The sequence below is a fragment of the Pollicipes pollicipes genome, unplaced genomic scaffold, assembly GCF_011947565.3.
Source record: "Pollicipes pollicipes isolate AB1234 unplaced genomic scaffold, Ppol_2.1 Scaffold_7261;HRSCAF=8764_pilon_pilon_pilon, whole genome shotgun sequence".
Lineage (NCBI taxonomy): Eukaryota > Metazoa > Arthropoda > Thecostraca > Pollicipedomorpha > Pollicipedidae > Pollicipes > Pollicipes pollicipes.
In genome coordinates this window covers 3,039,355-3,063,819 of record NW_023597054.1, presented here as the reverse complement: position 1 = coordinate 3,063,819, position 24,465 = coordinate 3,039,355, and the positions used below count along the sequence as shown (strand labels likewise).

The 24,465-nt window shown below is 51.9% G+C and overlaps 3 protein-coding genes across 6 annotated transcripts; 2 read left to right on the top strand and 1 right to left on the bottom strand.

Annotated features, from left to right (window-relative positions):
* Nucleotides 1–1,247: 1,247 nt before the first annotated feature.
* Nucleotides 1,248–8,811, bottom strand: LOC119111050 (protein RFT1 homolog; the record flags this gene model as incomplete). The annotated part of the gene is made up of 10 exons (XM_037234878.1): nucleotides 8,790–8,811; nucleotides 8,151–8,367; nucleotides 6,461–6,546; nucleotides 6,023–6,139; nucleotides 5,368–5,557; nucleotides 4,791–5,018; nucleotides 4,041–4,280; nucleotides 3,629–3,879; nucleotides 3,115–3,243; nucleotides 1,248–1,287 (listed from the first exon to the last, which is right to left on the bottom strand). Coding segments are annotated over exons 2-10 (1,362 nt in total), but the record flags the coding sequence as incomplete, so codon positions are not given.
* A 277-nt stretch (nucleotides 8,812–9,088) lies between these two features.
* Nucleotides 9,089–17,302, top strand: or (AP-3 complex subunit sigma-2 or). The gene is made up of 5 exons (XM_037234877.1): nucleotides 9,089–9,416; nucleotides 11,316–11,407; nucleotides 11,629–11,812; nucleotides 16,229–16,336; nucleotides 17,020–17,302. Exons 1-5 carry the CDS (start codon nucleotides 9,348–9,350, stop codon nucleotides 17,140–17,142), a joined length of 576 nt encoding a protein of 191 aa, XP_037090772.1. The 5' UTR covers nucleotides 9,089–9,347; the 3' UTR covers nucleotides 17,143–17,302.
* Nucleotides 17,303–18,695: 1,393 nt separating this feature from the next.
* On the top strand, nucleotides 18,696–24,084 carry LOC119111047 (Wnt ligand secretion mediator). 4 transcript variants are annotated; one of them, XM_037234876.1, is made up of 3 exons: nucleotides 18,850–19,004; nucleotides 21,200–21,289; nucleotides 21,578–24,084. In XM_037234876.1, exons 2-3 carry the CDS (start codon nucleotides 21,287–21,289, stop codon nucleotides 22,940–22,942), a joined length of 1,368 nt encoding a protein of 455 aa, XP_037090771.1. In that variant the 5' UTR covers nucleotides 18,850–19,004; nucleotides 21,200–21,286; the 3' UTR covers nucleotides 22,943–24,084. The 4 variants fall into 4 exon arrangements, with proteins under 4 accessions (XP_037090770.1, XP_037090771.1, XP_037090768.1 ...); XM_037234875.1 differs by lacking the exon at nucleotides 18,850–19,004 and adding an exon at nucleotides 18,696–18,782 and having other exon boundaries at nucleotides 21,200–24,084; XM_037234873.1 differs by having other exon boundaries at nucleotides 21,200–24,084.
* The last annotated feature ends 381 nt before the right edge of the window (nucleotides 24,085–24,465 follow it).

Here is a 24,465-nt window from a genome sequence, read left to right as displayed (position 1 = left end):
TAGACTGCGGCGTGCTCCCGGTGATTGCAGGTAACTCGGTTGTCACGCGTTAAGCTGACGTGCATCCGCCATGTTCCCTTCCATCGCAACTTTTAAGTCATTTAGCCAAAGCCGATGGTTGTCAAACTTATGCGGGGGCTGACTGCAATACCAATGTGGTAATAGCGTGACATTAGAACGGCCCTTGGTATGGTGCCAAGAGCCTGATCCCCACTAAAGAGCCCGTCAATGTGCTGCAATACGCCCCCCCCCCCCCCCCCGACGACGCTGTCCCCCGCTGGTAAGCAGTCTGCCTCGGCCGTTCTCTGGTCTGTACTGATCGCGCTCGGCGACGGTCACAAACGGACGTGAATGGATAAGTAAGGCCCAAGTACGGACTGGCATGGAAGTAGAGGTACGCACCTTCCAACCACAATGTGACGGTAAATCGCGAAGGAGTATAGTCGGATCTCCAAGAGCGGAAGAATCAGTAAATGACGCATAACTGGGTAGGCGTGCGGAGGGCAGGGCCTGTGACACGGTCCGTCCCAGAGCGAGGTAGTATGTCCAGCCGGCGGCCGGTCGGCCCCACAGCGAGGGTGTATGTCCAGCCGGCGGCCGGTCAGTCACACAGTGAGGTAGTATGTCCAGCCGGCGGCCGGTCGGCCCCACAGCGAGGGTGTATGTCCAGCCGGCGGCCGGTCAGTCACACAGCGAGGTAGTATGTCCAGCCGGCGTCCGGCCGGTCCCACAGCGAGGGTGTATGTCCAGCCGGCGGCCGGTCGGTCACACAGCGAGAGCGTAGCACCACAATGCCTTCAACGGTCACATCTTTTGCAACTGACGTTACCCGGCGAGACGAGGATGTGTATCCAATCATCGACTCCCACGCCGGCCACCGATGTACGTACAATGCCGCTCAACCATCGGTCCACCCGTGAAAACGTGTATTCAGCGCGGGCCCACCACCCCAGCCGAGCAACAGTGAGCACGTGCTTCGTCCCGCGCAGCCCACGGCCGTCACAGGCCCGCGATCACGTGCGTTTCTGTTTAGCGGTCAGGCGGCTGCGCAGGGCGGCCAGCAGCCGGCGGTCGGACCACACGGCCGCCGCCAGCACGGCCGCGCCGCACGTGCCACCCACCAGCACGTGCGCAGCGGCGGCGCGCGGGTAGAGCCAGCGCTCGCTGGCGGCGGCCAGCGCACCGGACAGCAGCAGGGCGGCCACCACGCTGGCCGGCGGACGCAGGCCCAGCAGCGGAGACTCGGTGACGGCCGGGTCGCACGGCCGGCGGGAGACGAACCGGTAACTGGCGGACACGGCGCGCCGTCAGACGCCACGGCCCTACATGACCTAACGCGGCCACGCAGGGCCTGCTGCTGTAGATGCCAGACACACAGGATGAAAATACACTAAATGGGATTGATCCGGCCTGGATTTATGCTTAAAAATGTAAAGGATTATGACCGAAACTAGTGGCGGTGGCGGCGAATGGCTGCTGTTACCAACGTAGGATGGTTGGGTAACATTCCGTTGCTTTAAATGCTGCCTTGCTTCACTGGCGGTGCTTCCACTAAAGCTCCTTTGGCACTTCCGTACCAAACTCCCAAGTATATTTCAGCACCTTTTCGAGGTATTCGATAATCCTTCATCGTGCTGTAACTTCGTTTGCTAGAGCCCATTTCAAAGCATTTAATTTCATCAACTGATCAAGACCTCCATTGACCTATGCGGTATATCTCATTATTTAAGTAGCATTCAACTGCCATTTACCCCATTAAATACATGGCCGGTCACGCATCGAAAACTTGGACAGCAAGGCATGTCTGAATCAGCAGCCAAGGTTTTCGGCTCCGTGTTGGCTGAGACCACGATTCCGACATAATGTCGGCCAGAGGTCGGCATTTTAGGTTGACTTATTTGGCGTCACCACCAGCGCTGGTAACTGGCACACGCCAGTGTCTGTCACGTCAATGTTCGGCAGGGTGTGTCATTCACAGCTCTGAACGTCGATTGAGAGCTTAATTAGGTTGACACGCGCCCGGGTGAGGGTCCAATTGACCCCCGCCCCCAAGGGTTTTTCCACAATGGTTTTCGAACGGCGCGGCGCAGCCGCACCACACGTTGCCTAGCTGTAGACAACTCAATAGCGAATCGTGTGGTATTAAAAATTAGATGTACCTTGTAAGGTCGCTGACCTACGACAGGTCAAAGTCAGGCCATGGATTCAGCGGTCAATTTCTGGGGAATCGTTTAATCTGATGGAACGACGGAGTGTTAGGCACAATCGTACATCTCTGAGATACTTTCTTAGGCAAAGCAACATTTAAATGAACAAATCGCATCGACCTAGGATCAGGTGTGAAGGTCAGAAAAAGGTCAAAACCAACCTGTTTCATTGATCTAGGGCTTGCTATATGGGCTAGACTTTGGTGCTTATTTCGAATTCACTGATAACAGAAACCGCATTAGACATCTTCCATGGACTTCTCAAAGGTCAGAATAGGTCACTGAACTAAAATGGCCCAGGTCAACATTTCGTTTTTAGGAACATATTGCCTAGCGTAATCTTCGAAGCTTCATCAAATGTAAAACTCAAAGCAGTCTTCCATGATTTTGGTCACCATGACCTTGAAAAGGTCAGACAAGGTCACTGACCTCAAATGAGTGTGCGAACTTCCGCTTAAAGCGGGTATCTGGGTTCTTGGAACACTGGAGACCAGCGTAGAGTTTGACCTTGTTTGACCTTATTTGGTCCGAAGGTCATGACTTAGGATCCTCAAATTTTTACCTGAGTTCAAATATAGGCCAACACACCCTGCGAATTTTGTGTTTCTGGCCCCCTTAGTTCCTGAGATTTCAGGGGGTCAAATTGACCCCCACCCGGACGAGGAATATGTAACCGTAGACGCGTTACGGTTACGCGCGTGTTAAGAGCACGTTTGGAGGAAATAATGTACATGCTAGCCATGCTTCCGCCTGGGTGGCCCGGTCCCGTTTCAGTGTCTAAAATGGCCCAGTGCGCTGTCGCCACCACGACTTGATTCATAACCTTTCACCAAGTTATGCAGTTTCAGTGCACTGCAACCAACAGGCCGAACAATGGAGCTATGCGCAGCTTAAGGCACCGACTCACCATACGAATATCCTGCTCAGCATGTTGACACAGTTTGCCAAAATGAAGCCGACGCCACCGAACCACTTCGTGAGGATCCATGTTGAGCCCACGAATATCACAGACAAGGTCACTAGCCTCCTATTGTACCTGAAAAAAACAATGGTGCATCCATAGTTTCGCAGTATCTCGGTCTGTGGGTTGCTTGTAAAGCTCCACCGATAAGCGAAAGTAACGCTGGCAACTGTCACGGTATCGAGCCATACTTAGAGTTGGTTTATTTTACTCAGGTAACCAGGGTACACTCATATGTTGCTTGTTTTCAGACCATTCACAGTTTTCATTTTTATCAATTTTACTCAGGAAACCAGGGTGCAATTACATGTTACTTGTTTTCAGACCGTTCGCGGTTTTCATTTTTATCAATGTCATTAATTTTACAACGTTACGCCTAGGCCAAACCTATTCCCTTTTCCTGTACTCCACCAATGCATGCTTGCCTACGACCCGTCTATCCCTTCCTCAACCTCTTTACCCATTAATCTCATCCTGCATCATGACGGCGAAGGTGTAGCACTCGAGCACGCCGTTGACGGCCAGCAGTAGCACGTAGCAGCACTGGGCGCGCAGCAGGCGCACAGCGCCGCCCTCGGTGAGCAGCGCGCCGCCGTACAGCCGCAGCAGCAGGTGTGAGTAGCTCCAGCCGAAGGTGACAGCCAGCAGGCCCAGCAGCGTCATGCCGCGCAGCAGGTCGTGCAGCACACGGCTGCTGGCCGGCGACAGCGCCTGTCAGGCACGCAACGCGTCACGCCTGTGCGCCGACGCCGGGGGAGGGGGGGGGGGGGGCACTGAGGCGTCACGGGCGAGGCGTCACGGCGACAGCACAACACAACAGCCCGAGGAAGCTCACCGCCGCCGCCGCCGCCCGCCGTCAGCACGTCCCGCACCTTGCCGCGCTGCACCGTGCGGGCGAAGAAGACGTAGGCGTTCTCCTCGACCGGCTGGAAGAGGAAGCGGGCGGCCAGGCTACCCAGGTTGGCCACCACGTCGTAGACGCCCTGTTCGGCGAAGTCGAGCATGTGGAAGGCGGTCATGAGGTAGCGCTCGCCCTCGGTCAGCAGCTGCTTTAGCAGGCCTTGCTTGAAGAAGCTCCAGGTGAGGGCCGTCTGTGCCGCGTCAAAGGTAGGCTGCAGGGGGCAGAGGAGAGAGGGGTGTCACAGGCCGCAGGCAGGTCGGCTCGCGCGGCCAGCATCCGACCATACCGCCAGCAGCCGGTCACGAAGACAGCCGTCGACAGCATGCTTTGGCCGCCTTCAACATGGGCATTAACAGCATCAATGGAGCCAAACGTTAGCACTCTGGCAGTAGAATACAAGGTCAAAATGGTTGGGGAGACTACGTGTTTTCAACATAGTACTAACTGTGTAACACAGCCGAAGACATGACGCATACCAACCAAATGTATAGTCCTATACGGCAATGTCCACAGAACGTGATGCGAGCTTGCATGCACGTGATCCAGCCGGTCTGGGGCAAAAACACCAAACACCAAACATATGCAAATGCATGTTTTGAACCAGACCCAGAACGTACCTGTGAACACACCACCGCCCGTGTCCGAATGTTCGACGTCACACTGACGCTCCTTACAAACGCACCTGCCATTCGGAAAGCCCGTCACATGACGTCACACCCACCTTGTCCGGCAGCCGGCGGAAGCCCAGCTCGCCGACGGAGCGCACCGGCAGACAGTTGGGTGCCGAGCGCACGTGCCACACCAGCGCGCCGTAGTAGATGGTGACCAGCAGCAGCGAGCTGGCCGCGTGGCTGACGCAGTAGGCCCACACGGCGTGCGACGGATGGCTGACGATCAGCCAGGCCTTGAGCAGCACGCGGCTACAGAGCGTCAGCATGTCGGCCGTCACCTGGCGACGGCCCCGGACACTCGCGTCACCCGCACGCGCCACGGCCGGCGCTGGTCTGGATTGGTGTGCATCAGGTGACGGCGCGTCTTCGGCACGCCTTATCACATCTGTCCGCGCTCTCGGCTGGTCTGAACCGAAACATCAGTGCAAGCTTGCGTACAGCAAGAGATACTAGACACTGTAATGAGTCGTAACCAAGAGCTGTGAGTACTTAGGCCCGTCTCCTGGACCCGTCCGACGCCCTGTGGACCGGAGGGCAGGCGATGTCCAGCCACGCACACGCCTCCGGCCGGGGACGGCTCCGCGTCAGCCAGACGCCCCGACCCTGCAGCCGGCCGCCGCCGCCCACCTTCAGCTTCACGAAGAGCATGGCCTGCGCGAGCACAGCCGGCGGCTGCGCCAGCGCCTCCAGCACCACCATGGCGGCCGTCACCCAGACGCCGAGCCGGTACTCGGACGTGACCTCGGCGGCCGGCTGGCTCAGCGCGTGCAGCCAAAGCCAGGCGAGCGCGGCCGACACCAGCACCGAGACGGGAACGCTGGCGGCCGGCCGGGCGGCGTCAACACGCACGCACACGCGCACTCACACACACGTACTTACACACACGCGCACTCACACACACGCGCACTCACGCAAGCGCGCGCTCACACGCACGCGCACTCACACGCACGCGCACACGACATAAAAACTGCGCGACTTTTCAGTCAAGCGTCAGCCCGCCCAAATGTTTCCGGCTTGGTGTGCTCTCTATCCCAACGCCCCATCCTTCTGGCTGATAATGGCTCTAGACTATCGACGTCCATGTTTTGGCGTTCTCACCATAATCACATGGCGTGCGAGCGGCTGCGCCGCGGGGCCGTATGACAGTAGTGTGACAATCATGTGATGGCTGTATAGCAGCCGTATGGCAGCGCGTGGCAGCCGTGTGGCACAGCGTGGCAACCGTATGACAGCGTGTGGCAGCCGTGTGGCAGCCGTGTGGCAGCCTGTGGCAGCCGGTCACCTGAGCCAGAGCAGGTTGATGGCTTGGCGCCACTTGGCCGGCTCGGACACGCCCAGCGCCACGCGACGGAACGCCTCGCAGCTGACGAACGTGGCCGTGGAGTAGAGCAGTGCCAGCCTGGCCGCACACCGGTCACACGTGAGACCACACCACAGCCAACTGGCGGTCCTCTGTCAATTACAGACATGCTTTTCTGTGCGCGAGCGCATAGCTTGGGTTTGCTGGTTTCGGCACATGCATTAGTATTGCTTGCATGGGTCAAATTTGATACAAGCAAGACCGACCTCAAGTTCCTCTTTTTCGTGTAGCGAATTGTGAATTCCTATCATGATTAGAAGTGACATTCAATAAACTGCTTGAATAAGCATAGTTTTATAACGTCGCTTGACCAGTATCGCCTGTACAAAAGTTCAGGTAACACAAAAACAGTTTCCATACCTGACATTGATGATTCCCAAAACATCAGGACTTATGTAGCGTAAAACAACAGCATTCGTAATAAAGGTGAACAGCCTGTATGTAACCTGCAAAAAACAGCTAGGTTGGAGGCCATCATCAGAGATCAGTGTGTTCACAGGGCCGTAAACGTCAGTGTGTCTCCATTTTGACGATGGATGTTGTATCGCGTCGCTCTTCTCAGCTTAATGTTTCGCTATATACAGACACTGTCTGCAGGACCTTGCTGGGACTGGTCGTCTCGCTGGATCGGACGTCAGCATGGGCCTCAGGATCTGACCTTGGTATGGGCCCAAGGATCTGAACTCAGCATGGACCTCTAGATCTCACATCAACATGCACCTCGGAATCTGACCTCGGCATAAACCTCGGGATCTGACTCCGATATGGAACTCGGAATCTGGCCTTGGCATGGACCTTTGGATAAAAACCTCTGCATGGGCCTTAGGATCTGGCTTCTGCATGGACCTCTGGACCTGACCTCTGCATGGGCCTCAGGATCTGGCTTCTGCATGGACCCCTGGACCTGACCTCGGCATGGGCCTGGGGATCTGAACTCGCGGTCGGCTCCTTGTCGGGATGATGCGCCGCCGTGTGGACGGCTGGCGTCGGCGCCGCACGTCCCTCCGGCGGTGCCCGTGGAGTGCAGCAACCGGGTGTAGAGTGTGCAGCCTTATAACTTAGGAGCTTACTACATAAACACAGTGATGCAACACAGGGCTGATACAGGACCACGATGATATACAAACCATGATGGTTGACGCTGTAAACTGCATACATTGTAGATTGCGTTGTATGGTAAACCTTACTAGGAGAACTGATCCCTAGTCTTCACAACCATATACTGGGGAGAGGTAAATCATGTGAGATACCCATGTTTGGTGTATTTCACACTTAGTGGTCACCAATTTACCTGAATTTTAATGCAAGTATCATTTATAACATAATTAACAATGTCATCAATGTCAGGTGAGGTTAACCAGAGGCAAATTGTGTACAGAACATGATACAGTTCTGATGATGTGTACAGTCATGATAATAGGTCAATATAACAAGTCACAATCCAACGATACTTCTTAACTTGATATAAAAATAGCTTACACACAGGCATGTCTACAGCTAGAAGAAGGCAGTTGACAACCCATTTTCCAACTCCCACCTTAAGTTTAGAGGATATCACACAATTGTTCCATGACGATCTGTCACTCTAAGCATTATGACAGCATACTGAGCATGCTTTATGGTAGATATGCTACCTGACAGCAAGAACCGCATGGGCAGCAGGCACAGCACTCATGCTACACAAACAATCTTGGAATAGACAGCTATCACACAAAACAAAAACACAATTTTCATCAATCCATGCCATATGATGAGGGTGGCAAGCACCATACTGACCTATGATGATATCAGATAAATATCTGCTTAATATTTACTTTATATATATATATATATATATAAATTTAATGCAATGTGGTCAACATTAATGTAATGAGAGCATGAAGTCTTACCAAGTATACAAAGATGATGAACTATCCCAAATTTGGGACTCAGGACAGAGTTCATAATTCTATTTTGGTAAAGACTCAATTGTTCTGCTCTTCAAAAACTTGAAATGACATTTGACAATTCCATTAAATCAATAACAATTAAAAAGGGGAGTTCTACTCACCTGAACAATTATTAGTGAGGATGTTGACTGCAGCAAACTTTTCAGAACATTTTGGGTCTCCTGGTTATTTGTGCTATCCATGATAGCAACCCACTCAGAAAAAGGGTCGACAAGAATGGACCAGTAGGAGCCACTCCCCAGCTGAATCACATCAATCAGAATACTGTTGCAGGTTAAAGACAGAGCACATGACTTGTCTTGTTCTCAATATTCAAATCTGGGATGAAAAAAATAACAGACTTTAACATGATGTGCACCAGATTAAATCCCATTTAAAAAGCAGCAGGAAAGACTTAACACAGCCATTTCAAAAGAACCATTTCCTCGGGAAAATGCAAGCATTACAATTCAGATCCAAAACTATTTTTTGAGGGCTAGCTGCTCCTTACAATTTCAAAATAACCAACCAGTCTAGCCATGTTCCATGATGGGTCAAAACGCTCCTCCGCAACATCTCTTATAACTATGACGTTGGAGGTATACACGTCTTGAAATGAACTGATTGCTGTAATATTATCCTGGTTGTTGGCCATTTGCTTATCGACGCCGATATCAGTTTTGAACACATGTCTCAGGTTAACACCCAGTTTCAAAAATGTGGGGGAATTAATGAACGCAGCTCAATACACCCTCCCGTACCGCCATAAGCAGACCATCTATCCATCATTACCATTTCGTATTCATAATATCTCGTGTTTCCGCCTCTTTAAGATTTTGACTTTGTTGCGCCATATTCACTTTATATCAAGTATATTTATGTAATCTAGAATTATGATTTTTGTCATTTTATCACACCATGTATTTATTCGACCTTATAAGCATGCCTTGAATTAAGAAGGCTCCTTTTATTTGTGTTAAAGAATTCGAGCAACATTGATAAGTTAACTTATACTGATCATCAATGTCATAATGTATCCCACACTGCATGTTGCGTGGCGCATGGTAGACAGAGATGGTGGTGCGCATAGGAAGTGAAGGCAGTACTTTTGTCAACGTATAGTATACCGCCTTTTTGTACTATCTTAGCGTATCGATGCCATTTGTGTCCTGATACGGAGGTCGAGCGTTGCTGTTCCCTCGGATTTGTCCTGTTCCGTAAAACGAAGCTCCGTGACTCCCTGTATCTTGATTCATGCACTTGTTTCCTGGCTGACACATAGGTACCCTGCCCACTTATCACATCTTGATTGAGGCAAAATGATCAAGGCAGTTTTGGTATTCAACAATCATGGCAAGCCAAGACTTACCAAATTTTACCACTACTATGTGAGTACACAGGGTGGCTTGCATGTGATGTGGATGGTGGGGTATTGTTGTATTATGAGACGGGATTTTGTTGCGCATTGCTTAGGTGGCCAAGTTGATTTGTCGGCTCACTAGGTGCTTTTTAAAAACATGAATAGGAAGGCATGAGTGGTGCCTATCCATAATCAGCTACTGTTTTGGCTTGACCTCCCTGTGAATGATCCTGCAGGTGATGATGCTCCACTTCACAGCCATTTGATATCTGCCCTGCATATACTGCTAACCTCATGTCTGTAAGGGCTATGTCAAGGCTGGCTAATCAGGTTTTACAGGTACATGTGTGGCAGCATGAGGCATATACTGTGACTTGCAGGTCACTGACAGGTGGCTCCAACATGTGTGGCTTTGTGTAGTGTATATATAAGGTGTGTGGTTATAGCTGTGTGTGTTTAGGAGTTCTTTTTACTATGTTGATGGTAGACAGTGCTATCAGCATTAAAGCTATAAATAAGCAATCACTATTGATACCACTATCTGTTCACTGATGGAAGTTAAACCAGTAGGCCTCAGAATGGTGATGTGGCTCTCCTTTGATATATTTACTGCATTTACCAGATATGATAGATGTGCAACATGACAACACAGTGTTTTTTGTTCTTTGTGATCAGTCCCTCTCTGCACGCATTTCCCTCTCTATCAGTCCAGGCCAGCATCATCTTGATGCTGGCACCAATGTTTCACACCCCAGACTAGCACATCCACCCAGCAATGCTAGTTAAAACGGCATGATAGGGTATTGAGTATTACTCAGAATATGTGATGCTGTATGATATCATGGATGCCAATTGCCTTCATGAAATTGACTTAGTGCCTGCATCCAACATTTTGGCTGCATGGCTATTGCCTGTAGATATGTCAGCCTGGTAAGGTTTGTTATTTTGACCAAATGTTGTGTATTACATCATGATAACACAGATGGTCACTATATGACAGACAGAAGAAATTTAGGGCCTGATACCATGCTTAGACCCTGGCCTGTCAAAGGTTATGTGCAGTGCAAGTTCATTCCAACCGAAATGGAGTCAAAAGCTAAGGTTATGTTTATCTGGTGGATGGTGCACAACAAAGCATGTGAGACCTGAATAATCTGGCTTGACCTTAGATAAACCTCATAAGAGACCAATGACTGTTACATAGGACAAAGCTCATTGTATGGTTTGTCTCCCTGTAACCAACTCTGCTCACAATGGCAGCCACCCCTGGCAAGATCATATATTATGTACTCCAATGGCAGAGGGGATGTTTTCATGGCTTGAAAAGTCACTCTTTTGACCTAGACCAAGGAAAACATGCATATTGAGATCCAAAGAAGCAACTGAAGAAGATGCTTGTGCCCACAGAGTTGCTTTTTGTTTAATAGCTTGGAAATGATGCTGGATAGAACATTTTGTGTGGTTTCCGACAAAACATTTCAAGTTTCAATGTTACTGGGAAGGTCACCTATGGACCTGGAGCCCCGAAGTGGGCTTAGCTGGGTGCCTCGAGCACTGGGCAACATGCGGGTTCTGATTGTGATTCTCAATCTGTCTTAGTTCAAAAGTTTTCAGGGGCACGTCCCCCTTTATGGGTGAGGGTGTAAACACATTTTTAGCAATTTCCTACCCTTCTCTTCTTAGACGCTGATAACGCTGAATCTCCGGAAATCCCCTGCTAACCTGTTGAATTAAAAACAAGATTTAAGCATGACTTGCACTCGAACCTTAGCGTAACGCCACGTTTTCAAAACGCCGAGGAGGGTTGGTGAGAGGCAAGGGTGACCGACTGAACGTGATCCTCAACTATATGTACGTCCGCCCTTGTTATTGCTCTAGAATGTGCGCCGTTGGCGTCATGGTTTCATTACAGTTTGAGTTTTTGCAGAATGAAGAAATGCAGCAAAAGATCATTAAGGAAACGTTTCAACTGGTGTCCAAGAGGGAGGACAACGTCTGCAATTTTTTGGAAGGCGGCACGTAAGTGGCAGCACCCTAACATTGAGATCGTGACCATTTCACTCTGTTGCGTAATTCTCAAAACCATTCTGTCACGCTTTGTATCATAATTTGATGATGAAGTGTTTCAGTCAACCGTGGATCGCAGTTCATCTAGCGTCAGTCACCAAGTCATGGGGGCAGCACTGGGCCTCTGATAACTTTATTAATTTAAAACGGTGTGTACTGCATCGGTTTCACAGGTTGATCGGCGGCTCTGACTACAAGCTCATCTACCGGCACTACGCCACGCTGTATTTTGTGTTCTGCGTGGACTCGTCCGAGTCGGAGCTCGGCATCCTCGACCTGATCCAGGTGCTCGTCGAGACGCTGGACAAGTGCTTTGAGAACGTCTGCGAGCTGGACTTGGTCTTCCACGTCAACAAGGTTAGCTGGGGCTGGCAGGACCAGGGTCGTAAACATGAGGACTTGTATGAAAGTCATTGATGTGCCCGGAAGCACTGGCTATTCCTGCGCCAACCGCGGTGGGTGATTGGAATGCACGTCTGGATAAGGCTGTTTAGGCAATGTGGAGGGCTTACAGTGGAGGCGGGCCGTATGCAGTTGTTTCTTTGGATAGAACATGGTTTACAAGGAAAGATTGGTTGTATGCAAGCTTTCGCATCGGCAAAGATTCGTGATGGGTAAAGTTCATCACCTCCAGGTTCGTTCCTTTTATGTTAGCCTAGACTGGCCAATGACGCCAGGGCCCTTATTGCTGATGGCGGGCGGCTGCAGGCGGAGTGGTCGGGGCTAACGTTCGCTGTTCTGACGCGGGAGAGACATGCCTTAGGTTCAGTGTTCAGTCGGCCGGGGCAGAGATCCGCCGGCTGTTCTGACGCGGGAGAGACATGCCTTAGGTTCAGTGTTCAGTCGGCCGGGGCAGAGATCCGTCGGCTGTTCTGACGCGGGAGAGACACGCCGTGGGTTCAGTGTTCAGTCGGCCGGGGCAGAGATCCGTCGGCTGTTCGGACGCGGGAGAGACACGCCGTGGGTTCAGTGTTTGGTCGGCCGGGGCATTCGGTTTGCGGCGTGATTCACGGCGGTCGTGTTTCAGCTTGCTCTGTTTCTGCGTTAGTTTTCTGTCGTGGGGCAATGTGGTGGTGGTATTTTTGTTAAAATTCCATCACACATTGCCCTGGTTGCGTTCACGATATGCCGTCTCGCCAACTTAATTTCAAAACAGTAAGTGGTATATTTCTCCGTCATCGTCCCATGCTCGCGCCATAATTTGGGCTCCGCCCCTTCCCGCCGCCAGGAAGTGCTGCCACCTGCCAGCCGCTGTAAGGACGACGGGGCGGGTAGCTGGTTCGTGCTCGTGCTGACGACAGCCTAATATGTGTCGGAATTGTGTTATTTAGTTTTAAGTCGTTGTGATAAGTAGTTCATAAGTTAATTTAAGTTAACTTTAAGGTTAAGACCCAAGATGTCATCAACATCTCCCCTCCGGCGACCGGCCGGCGAGAGGCTTGTCTACCCCCCTCCACTTCCCCCCCGGAAGGACCGAGCTTCGTGCTCATTAGAAACGTTGACGGAAAATGTTTCCGCACAACGAGCCCCTTTGCCATCCGTCGGGAGCTCGAGCTCCGCACCGGTGAACTGGATGGAGCCAAGCCGCTGCGCGCGGGAGCCCTGCTAGTAAGGGTTTTTTCGGAGCATCAGGCAGAGGCCCTGCTCAAATTGAGCAGTTTCCTGGGGCGGGCGGTCACAGCCACCATCGCAGACCGCCTGAACACCATCCAGGTGGTTGTCTACAGCCCGGAGCTCACCGAGCTGTCGGACGACGAGCTACTAGAGGAGCTGACCGAGCAAGGGGTGTGCGAAGTTATGCGCCTGTCCTCCCGCCGTCCCGGCCTGGGCCCCAACCCACTCGTCCGCCTGAGATTCAGGGGGCTAACGCCCCCACGTGCAATCCACTGCGGGTACCTCATGGTCCCACTAAAGGCCTGGGTCCCTCCTCCCCAGCAGTGCCGCACGTGCCAACGGTTCGGCCACACTGACCGGACCTGCCGAGCTGCGCGCCCGACCTGCGGCTGCTGCGCCGACCCTCATCACACGCGGGAGTGTGACGCGGAAAACCCGCACTGCGCCACATGCAAAGGCCCGCACGCAGCTGGGGACCGCCGCGCCTGTCCCGCTTGGCGTGTGCAGCGCGAGGCGCTGCGGGAGCGCCAGCAGCAGGCAGCGGCAGCGGCCTATGCACCGGTCCGAATGCTCCAGCCTCAGGAGTGGCCCACGCCGCGGGAGGCGTACCCTCATCCTCCCCCTCTAACACCAGCTCCGCGGCGGTGCCCCCTCCCTCCTCCGCGTTCTGTTGAGGAGCCTGAGGTACCGAACCAGCGTTGTGCCTCAGCACAACGCTCCTCCTCAGCACGCCGCCCCTCCCCAGCAGGTCAGCCGCGTCCAGTGCTGTGTATGATCGAGTCCGCGCCAGCCGACCAAGTCACAGCGAACCCGGTGGCTGCGAGCCTCCCTGAGCAGGAAGCGGCCCCACCAAACTCGGAGAGCCTCTCTCCCACCCCAACACGTCGCTGTTGGTCCACTCCACCCGTGCCGGCGTCCCAAGAAGCCCCATCCGATGCCTCAGCCGCCGCGCTCCCGACGCCAACCCCCCGGGGCAGTCCCTCAGCCGAACGCCGAGCCCGACCCGTTACGCGCTCCCGCCGCCGCGCCCCTCGATCGCTCTCTCACTGCCGCTCCGCTGGATGGTCTCCCTCCCTGCCCTAAATGAATCCCCAGTTCGGTGAATTCTTGCTCCAATTGAATACGAGATCTCTGGAATCCCATTGGGCAGAATTCAAGGAATATATGATCAAAAACAAACCATTGATAGCCGCCGTTCAAGAGACCTTATTTAACGACTCGGAATCTTTTAATTATAGTTTTAAGATCAACGGTTATTGCCTCTACACACATAACGTAAACGAAACCCCGCGCCGAGGCGGTTCGGCCTTGTTTGTTTCAAATAACCTTTTGCATCGTCAAGTTCATTTTAATACTCATTTCAATTCAGTTGCAATAAACGTAAAAATCTTACTCTTCTTTCTATATACATTAGCCCCGCCAGCCCTGTCTCCTCAGCTGATCTCTCCGCCTTACTCGCCCAAATTCCTTCGCCCGACTATGATAATATATGCACCGACTCCCGTTCGTCCTTACAAGCTCTCATCACTCTCCATAATTCATCCCACCCAACTTTAAACGGCATACGACGAACGCTCTGCTCCCTTCCTCAACGTACTCACGTAATGTTTCTCTGGACACCTGGACACGCAAATATTCGTGGAAACAGCACTGCTGACGAAGAAGCAAAACGAAGTCTGATGCTTCCGGAACGCAATCATCTTCATTGTCCCGTTTCTGATATTCTAACAACTATCAATGTACATTTTCGTCTCTTTCTCCAATCCGAATGGGATCAACGCGCTCATCACCACCTTCACCCAATCAAACCCATACTTCAGCACTGGCCGGCAATCAATCAAGATAATCGCCTGAACGAAGTGCTGCTTGCCAGACTGCGTATCGGTCACGCCAAAATCACCCACTGCCACCTTTTCGAACGCACTCCTCCTCCACTGTGTCATCGCTGCGGCATCCCTTTCACAATAAATCACGTCCTCCTCGTGTGTCCGGTATATCAACGATCAAAGCAGCCGCTCATTAATTACACCAACGCTTATCGGCTTCCCTTCAATCTCCATTCTCTCCCCGGTGATTCTTATCCCGATTTGATCGTTCTCCTCTGAGTTTTTACACAGTACAGGGTTAGATATATTCATTTCAATCAAGGGTTTTTCCTGCATAATTGGGCAAAGATTGCAGGTTTTTCCCTATTGGCTAAGAGTCTTGGTTTTTCTTAGTTAGGACTTTCCAGGACTCAATAACATCACACAACACCACAAGGTCGTGCCGGGCAGCGGAGTCCGGGCTGACCTCCCCGTTGCTGCGATGAAGCGGGCCGGCATCCATCCATCGCACATGTCGCCGACAAGTCAGCTGAGCCAAGGCCATCGCTGACACGGACACCCCACACAGGACACACGGCACCCCAGGAGTAAGGCGGAAGGGCCTGTGAGGAGGCACACTTGTTCAAACGTATTGAATGCGTGCTATGTCGTCATGAAATAAACATCTGTTGCTGCGGTCTGATTTACTCGCTACGATCTTGCTGGACGAAAATGAGCCAGGTTAACGTAACGTCACTTACGAATACCCTCTCTCTCTCTTGCTTTGCGCCGGACAGCATAAGTCGGTTTAGCGTAATCGTTGCCTGGCCTTATGCTAGAAGTAAATTCCCCCCCCCCCCCCCTCGGAGCTGACTAGGTCCGTCGAGGAAAAAAAAGAGGCTTTGCATTGGCCCACCGAAAAGAAAAGTCGGCAGGGGTAGAGATCCGTCGGCTGTTCTGACGCGGGAGAGACACGCCGTGGGTTCAGTGTTCGGTCGGCGGGGGCAGAGATCCGTCGGCTGTTCTGACGCGGGAGAGACACGCCGTGGGTTCAGTGTTCGGTCGGCGGGGGCAGAGATCCGTCGGCTGTTCTGACGCGGGAGAGACACGCCGTGGGTTCAGTGTTCAGTCGGCCGGGGCAGAGATCCGCCGGCGGTTAGAGCTCGGCCATCCTGGGCTTGCGGTCCTGGCTGACTGGTCCGACCCAGATCAGTTTAATCCCTGGTCTACATCATGGCTAAACAGCCGTCCCATACCTCGGCCCCGAATGCCCGTCATGAACGAACCTGTGTCGTGCTGTCGCAGTCTTCAGGCGTCATCATGGTGGAAATGACTCTACGGACTCTCCTTCCAGGTGCACTACATTCTGAACGAGATCGTGATGGGCGGCATGGTCCTGGAGACCAGCATGACGGAAATCATCACGCGTACCGAGGAGCAGAACCGGCTGGAGAAGCAGGAGGTCCGTGATGGCCCGTCCGTGCCTCTCCGCGCCCACTAGCACGCCGCTCTGCGGCTGACTGGTCGCGCTTGTCCTGATGCCACAGCTTACTCCGTCTGCACTGTTGTGACAACCCAGTTCGGATTATGCCAAAGATGTTTACGAATGGCTCAGACATTGTGCCAGCTTTACTTCTGCGCGTCGGGCTGAAAGCCTTTATGCGTGGTTTACGACCTTTATTTTACCAGGAGGTGCTGATTAAAGGATGTTGTAATGCTAAATAAGGATTTTATTGACGATATTTCGATATTCGATATTTCGGTATTAGGACGACGATATTCGGTATTTAAAACTGCTCTGGCTACTAAGCATTGCAACATCATTAAACCAGTACCTTGTGGTTTACTGTAGGTCGGTAGTCCAACATGAGACCTTTCAACTGATACCGCCATATACCCAGGAACTTGTACGACTTTCTTGTCTAAAATACGTCTTGTATTCGGTTCTGGATGGAGTAGTCGGAGAACTTGGATATTTGATGCCGAATGTTAGAAAGGAAGTGGTAATCGTTTTCCACGTTTGCCTTTTGACTTAAAGTACTCGATGAGCTGAGCGTGTTGCGTTTGCACGAACTCACCAATCATTTGATTGTCGCCCATAATGTCCCGAGCGGCGGTAGCTAGAATCTGTGCCGCGGTTCTCAGGGAGGATTGGCGGCGGCGCCGGCCCGGGCTGTCTCGGTGGTGAAGAACATCAACATTACACAGCAAATCAAGGACATCAAGCTACCGGACCTGCCAGCCGCCATCAAGGATCTGAAGTTTTGATCATTCCCTCGTGCGCTGGAGACGCACCGTTGGTGTCAAAATGTCGCTGGCAACAGGTGCAGAGAGTTGTATATTGTGTATGGGGTGGGCATTGCTGTATTTTTGTATGTAATTATCTGTAAGTGTTTTCACCGAAGCCAATATATCTAGGACGACCACGGCGGCTCATTTATTTTGCCGGCATATTCATCGTAAAACGGTGGGTGCGAGTACGCAGCAAATCTCCAGGTGCTTATAATGCACTGTAATATCAAACATATGAATCCGCTGTGATGTCCCACCCATGACGTCGCATGTCCGGCTCAGACCGTTGCGGCGGGCGCAGCGCACAATGCAGCAAGTTTATTCGTTTGGAGACGTGCAAGGTTTACGTTGTGCTTGCCCTAGTTCGGGTCGTTGACCCCTTCGCGTATGCGCATAATCCGGCCCCGCTACCTGGGACTTGTGATTTGCCGTTCCACGCCGCCTGGTGGCGGACCTCGGCTCCAGCGTCGTCGTAACCGCCAGCCCGGGCGACCGCCTGCAGTTAAGTCCGGTTTGAACCGCGGCCGCTCGGCCGAGCCCAGCCAGGGCCTGGCCGCTTGTGTGGGTCGTGTGGGGAGCCTCCAAGGCTAGGCGTTCTCACAGGAGTAATGCACGGGGACTTCGGCATCGACCACGAACTCCGAGCTTTAATCTCCTGCTTAAGAATTGTCTAATATCTAGACGTGACATTTTGGAATCAATTTAGCACGAAACAGTGATCGAAGGACACATAGAACTCGCATTTTCACAAACAGTTGAGTGTCAAATGTTGTAGTACGGAATCGTCTGGTAGGAAAGTGCGTGGCACGTGCTTTGGCGCTTGGCTCTGGTACGTTGTCATATGCCGTGGAGTTAGGTAATACCGTTTGTTTTCAAAAAAATCGAGAGGAATTCCCTCTATGTAATGGCGTCTCTGGAAAGGGTAGGGGGTTCGATTCCCCGCGGGGCCCGCCCTTCCTGCCAGGTTGAGAGACAGGCGGGGCCATACAGCCTCAGCAGCTGAGTGCGTCGTAAAGCCCCAATGACGATGGAATAGCTGGCGGCCATTTGAAGAGGAAAAAGTAAGTAAGTAACTAAGTCTTCGACCTAGTCTTTCCTAAATATGACCCTGATCAATGAAATTATGTCGCCATGTCCCGGTGCAGGTGAAGACTCGACATCGCCTGGTGATACACTGTCCCAGCGCTGCCCAAACCCACAAGTGCTAGCTGGCGGCGTCTTGGCATACAAACTTAGTATCTAGTATTACTAAATACTGGCCATTTGCGGAGGACCGACCTTTTTTAGTGGCTCCGTCTTACGCCATTCGCCGAGAGAGGAAAGCGGGGCTCCCTAGCTTATCCCGCTCAAACGCCGGTTCATCCTAAATAAGCTTGGTGGTCACTCCAGAGAGGGGGGCGGCATGGGAAAACACATGAGATTTTGCTTTGATAGGTTGATCTCTCTCCCGGGCGCCGTACTTCCTTTTCTTACTGTGCCATATTGCTACCATATCTTTGTCTTCATGTATGGTGTATGCCTTACAAGTGTGACGCGATAGGTATTTGAGATTCGCCTCGTGATTGGACAAAGAAGGCATTCACAACATATGATTGGTGGAAAAACATAACTTTTCCGTCAGTTGGTAGCTTCGGACGCACGCAATATTCGCTGTTGTTTTGACCCGTCCTGAATCACGCCGGGGACCCCACTCCTTTCATTCTGTCGCTCGCTGGTCGGGGTCAATCACCGGTGGCCGGCGCCCGGCGAGTGTTTTGTTTCTTATATGAGACGGGAGGGCATGTAACTGTAATTGGCCTTTATATATCTGGATGTCGATATCCTGTTAGCCTGCGCGGGTATGTAAGTGTGACCGTGCATGCCTGTGGTCATCTGTGACAAAACGTCATGTAGGGTATAGCCTATGGCTAAGACCGTTTATAAAAAATGCTGCCCAACGGTCAGGGTGTACTTTCCTACCTAACGTTAGAAAAAATCATTGTACACCATTCGTCGTGTTTAAGGCAGGACATATCGTAAATTATCACAAAACAGGTAGATTCATGCTCTTATCTTCGAATTTTTTTATTATTACGATGGCGAGCTCCCGAGCGCCGCACACACACACAGCAGCCGCGACGCCGGCGCCTGTGTTATGATTATTTATGATATGTTCTGCCTTAAAAATGATTATTTATATAAAATGTTCTTTTTTAACATTAGGTACCAATGTATACTGTAACTATGTTCTGTGTTTGTGCTACCAACAAAAGATTTAAGGCTGGTTCTTTCTTATAGGTTGTGGTAATCTTACTTTGAAAGCCATAAGACACCAGATTTGGTGTGTGCATGTTTTTGCTAGTCAGAAGCCCAGACCAATCAAACCTGCCAGTTTTGATTGGTCTGGGAAGAATGGTTGGGTGGGACTGATGCTCATGATCACATAGTGTATAATCTGTGTAGGAGTAGCACAGGTATGTTTGAAAGGTTATGTTGCTTGTGGAGCTATATGAGGTGAGCTGGTACATAAATAGCCTTGTATGAGATGACATTTTAAGCTGAAGAGATGTTGGAATATTGAACACTGTGGTAAGAGTTCATGAAATACTGCTTGCATCATCTGCATCCCTGGGCATCCCAGATCTGAGATCATTGACAGAACTATTAGTTGCATGCTGCAGACCTTAAGCAATATCTCAGGACTTTGGCATAAGGCACTTGCAATTTGTGTTCAAGCAATTATAAACATTTATGAAATGTGTTGAAATATCTAGAAGCTACATTGTAATGGCATTTACCTCTCAATTAGTCATGACATGTAAAATCTGAATGAAATCATGAAGAGGCAAATTAAGGAGAGAAAAGCAACTAGGTAACTGAGTATTATAGATAGATCTGAGTCCTGCCAGGCTTCAGCTCACATACAGACCCATGGCTTTGGGGAGCTAGGCAGGGATGTAGCCAGGAGAACGGCTATTTGGGGTCAAGTCCCCGGAGCTAAGGTGTTTGCACTAGATAAGGCACAATTTCTCAAGAGTTCTGCTTAAATTGACAGGTTTTTGGGAAAAGTATGATCCTTGTCCCCAATGAGGAATATTTTGGCTATGTGCCTGGAGCTAAGGTCAATGCTAATTTTTGCTTCCATGGATAATGAAGTTTGAGATGTGAGGCTTCCATTTTATTGACTCATACATGGCTGCTATCACCTTAAGTCAAATTTAGCCAAGACCTAAGCATCCAGGCATTAGGCCAGGCTCTAGACTTAAGCATGAAAAACCTGAAAGCTTTCTCCTTCAAATATAAAGCTGTCAATCAGATACAAAAAAGGGGAAACAAAATAGCTGGGACTAGTCCAGGCTAGATGGAGCTCAGCCTTTTTACTAAATATCATTTTTAACCAGCTGACTACAGCAGTTGACAGTTGCAAATTTCACATGAATTATAGTTTGTATAACTGATGGTCACTCAACCCTCATGCTGTGCTTGGAAAGCATATGCCCATCTTCTCCCTTGTAAAAATTGTCTCTGGCAAACTTAGCTTTCTCTATAAAAGCAACATAAAAGGATCATGTACTCAAAGTCCCTAGGACTCATAACTTAGATTCAGAATATGGTAAGGATGGATGATAACCCAGACAAAGGCTTTTGGCTAAGGGTTAAAAGGGCAAAAGAAAAAGAAAAAGAAATGGCAGAGGGGATCTTAAAAAATTATTGATAGCAGTTTTAGAAATTTGAAATGTATATAGGCCAGGTATGAAGCCATGCAACAGACCTCACATCAGTATCAAGGGGCAGGTCACATCAGGTAAGGCAAGTGTATCAGGAGGAGGTAGATAATCAGGAATGCAAATACAAGGAGATGGGAGTGCTAAGAGTGTAGGTATATAAGGTAATTGGTGCAGACAACTGGTAAGTTTATCAGCAGGCATTTACTAATTAATGTGTGTTTCTAATAGGAGATGGGATTTCGTGAATTATCCAGTGTTTGCATGTGATAGAAGTTTGGAATATTGGTTATTTGATGATATTGGTTATCACTGTTGTTTTCTTCCAGATTGCTTGACACATTTCCAGCAACCCCTGAGCGTCACCACCGACCAGCTTTGGCCTGTTTCTTCGGCTGCTCCCCACATCAGCAGCCATGGTGGGTGCCGTGATCGAGAACGTAAGCGGCCGCAAGCTGGCGACGCTGTGCGTGGCGCTGCTGCTGCCGCTGCTGCTCTGTTTCCTGCTGGGCGGCCTGCTGGCGCCAGCGCCGTCCACCTCGCAGAGCGTGTTGGGTACCAAGTGCATCGACCGCGACCAGCAGCCGCACCGCTGGTTCCAAGTCTGGGGCATCCCATCCCAGCATAAGCGCTGCGAGAAGGTCGACTCCATCGAGGAGCTGATGGGCACAGGCATCTCGTCCGAACAGGTGGTGTTCGCCTTCCAGATGCCTCTGCGCAAGGGCCAGATGCTGGACTTCACGCGCTGGCAGCAGAACCTCATAGGCGTGCTGCAGCTGGACATAGCTCACGACGTCCGGTATGAGCCGGCCCCCAACGCCACGCTCACGCTGGACGTGCGCCTCGGTTATAAGAACAAGGGCGACAAGACGGAGGACTGGAGCGAGCTGGCTGCTTCGGTGGAGGAGCGCCACCTGGACTGCGAGCTGGATCCGGAGCACAAGTACCAGTACAGCTGCCAGCTGGTGCCGCTCTTCGAGCTGGGCTCGCTGCACCACGACTACTACCTGCTCAATCTGCGCATGCCCACCGACGTGTATACCGGCCGTAACGCCGACATTGGCAAGCTGGTCGACGTCCACTTGGTGGCCATCTTCCAGAACGGCGGCTTCACCAAGGTGTGGGTAGCCATGAAGACGGCCTTTTTCCCGCTGGTGGTGCTGCTGCTGATCTGGTTCTGGCGGCGCGTGCAGGCGGTGCCGCGCGAGCCGGCGCTCATTGAATGCCTCTTGCTGACGCTAGGCGTGGCGCTGAGCGTACTCAACCTACCGCTGGAGTTCCTGACGCTGCGGTTCGACATGCCGTACATGCTGCTCATCACCGACATCCGGCAGGGCGTGTTCTACGCGGTGCTGCTCTCGTTCTGGCTGGTGTTCGCCGGTGAACACCTGCTGGTGTCGGACGACTGCGACCGCAACCGTCTGGCCGCCTACTGGAAGCACCTGTCGGCCGTCGCCTGCGGCTGCCTCTCCCTCTTCATCTTCGACATGTGCGAGCGCGGCGTACAGCTGACCAACCCGTTCTATTCGATCTGGGGCACCAAGGTGGGTACCAACTTGGCGCTCAGCTTCATCGTCATGGCCGGCGTGTCGGCCGGCCTCTACTTCTGCTTCCTCTGCTGGATGATCTGGCGTGTGTTCTGCAACATCAGCATCAAGCGCCAGGCGCTGCCGGCCATGTCGTCGGTGCGCCGGCTTCACTACGAGGGTATCATCTACCGCTTCAAGTTCCTGATGCTAGCTACGCTGGCCTGCGCCGCCATGACAGTGATCGGGTTCATCCTGGGCCAGGTGGCCGAGGGCTCCTGGAAATGGGACAGGGACATCTCGCTCGAGTACACGTCGGCCATCTTGACCGGCGTGTACGGCATGTGGAACGTCTACACGATGGCCGTCATCTGCCTGTACGCGCCGTCGCACAAGCGCTGGCCGGCGGCCTCGGCCTCGGCTGCAGGTCACGCGGCCGACAGCCAGTCAGAGGAGATCGAGTTCTCGCGCCTGGCGCCGGCCAACGATGAACCCACCGACTTCACCTCGCTCACCCAGTTCGTCCGCAAGGCCGCCACCGACTAGAGCGCGGGGAGGGCGGCTGACGGCGTCGCCGGCACGGGCGGCTGGGGCCGCTCGGGCCCACGAGACGCCGCGCCGGACGTGATGGGTGTCGATGGATGTGTGGTGAACATCCTGGGTCTTTTGCGCTGACTCGGTCTCACTTAAGCGTTATTCGGTGCAGTCGCCTCTGTTTAAGATTGACGCCCTTTTCGCCATGTTTCCTCAGAATCTCATGCCCAATCTCCTGTCTCAATCTCAATCTCTCAATCTCAGAATCTCGTGCTCAGAATCTTGTGCTCGAAAACGGCAGTGTCAACGTCAGAATGCCACTGGAGTTTAATCTCATTCCTGAACATACGTGCAAATGATAGTGATCGGTTGCCCGGGTTTCGACTTTCGAAGCGCATACGTGTGTAGGCTTCCACGAAAACTGTGACACTTGGTATGTGTGCATTAGTGACAGTCCCTAACATTATGACTTACCCCGGGGCGCATGACTGCTGGACTGCCCGGTATTGCGATTTTCTCACCGAGAGCGCATTTTGTTCACCGTTGCTACGCCAGCTGCACCAGCCTGTGGAATTTGTCGATAAGTTTTCTTTTGTTCTGCGTTTATAGAAAACTAAAACTCTGGTATCGTTCTAGAGGTAACCCGTGAAAGACCAGTGCGATTGTGGTTTTTAAAGAGTTAAACCACACTTAGCGTACGTTTCCGATAAAATCAGAATGCTAACAATGTCCCAGTGTCCAAGACATGACTTCCCAGTCACGTATTAGCCAGTTTTCTCTTGATGTGCTTAGCTTGAGCCCGGGCATTTCTGTAAGGGCCATAGGCGTTTCCCTGTGCGCGTTAAGCTAGTGCCGAGTGTATTGATTGCGCGCGGGTGAAATTGTCCGTGAATGGCTACTAGTGCTGTGAATAGCTACGCACGTCCGAGCTGTGGCCAGTCTTTACCAAATTTAGGCCGGCGGCATTTTCTGTCGGCGTTCTCGCGACCGTCGTGATCTATGGTTGTAGTAGTTTTGGTGTGAGAACGGCTGCCATCGCGACCCTCGCTGCTGTTCGTACGATGCGTCTCCATTCACCCATTGATGTCCATTCTACCATTGAAACCATCTTGCCGCTTCGGGTAGTGTTTCCAATATAACAGTACTGTTGTGTATTTGAATTGTCAGATTCCGCCGAGGGCTGCCCGCACGACTCCGTGTCGGATTCCGCCGAGGGCCGCCTGCACGACTCGGTGTCAGACTTCCGCCGAGGGCTGCCCGCACGACTCGGTGTCGGGTTCCGCCGAGGGCCGCCCGCACGACTCGGTGCCAGCTAGTTACGGCGACTGCATGCGACTCCCAGCCCCGTGCGCGTCAGAGATGAAGGGCTCAGCGCTGAGAGCGGCGGACCGGAGCGGCCCAATCCGGCAGTGGGGTGCGACGCCCGCCGGTCCAGCCAGTGCCGGCGGCAGAGTCCAACTTATTCTGACATGGGACACATGTCCGTGCCCCATACTGGTCCAAATCAACTCTTGCCTAATGCTTTATTTGATTAC

Excerpts from the sequence above, each read along its gene's own strand:
- or (XM_037234877.1), top strand. The coding sequence starts at position 9,348 with ATGATCAAGGCAGTTTTGGTATTCAACAATCATGGCAAGCCAAGACTT. Across the intron at positions 11,408-11,628 it reads AATTTTTTGGAAGGCGGCAC|GTTGATCGGCGGCTCTGACT; the intron begins GTAAGTGGCAGC and ends TCGGTTTCACAG. Across the intron at positions 11,813-16,228 it reads TGGTCTTCCACGTCAACAAG|GTGCACTACATTCTGAACGA; the intron begins GTTAGCTGGGGC and ends CTCTCCTTCCAG.
- LOC119111047 (XM_037234875.1), top strand. The coding sequence starts at position 21,287 with ATGGTGGGTGCCGTGATCGAGAACGTAAGCGGCCGCAAGCTGGCGACG.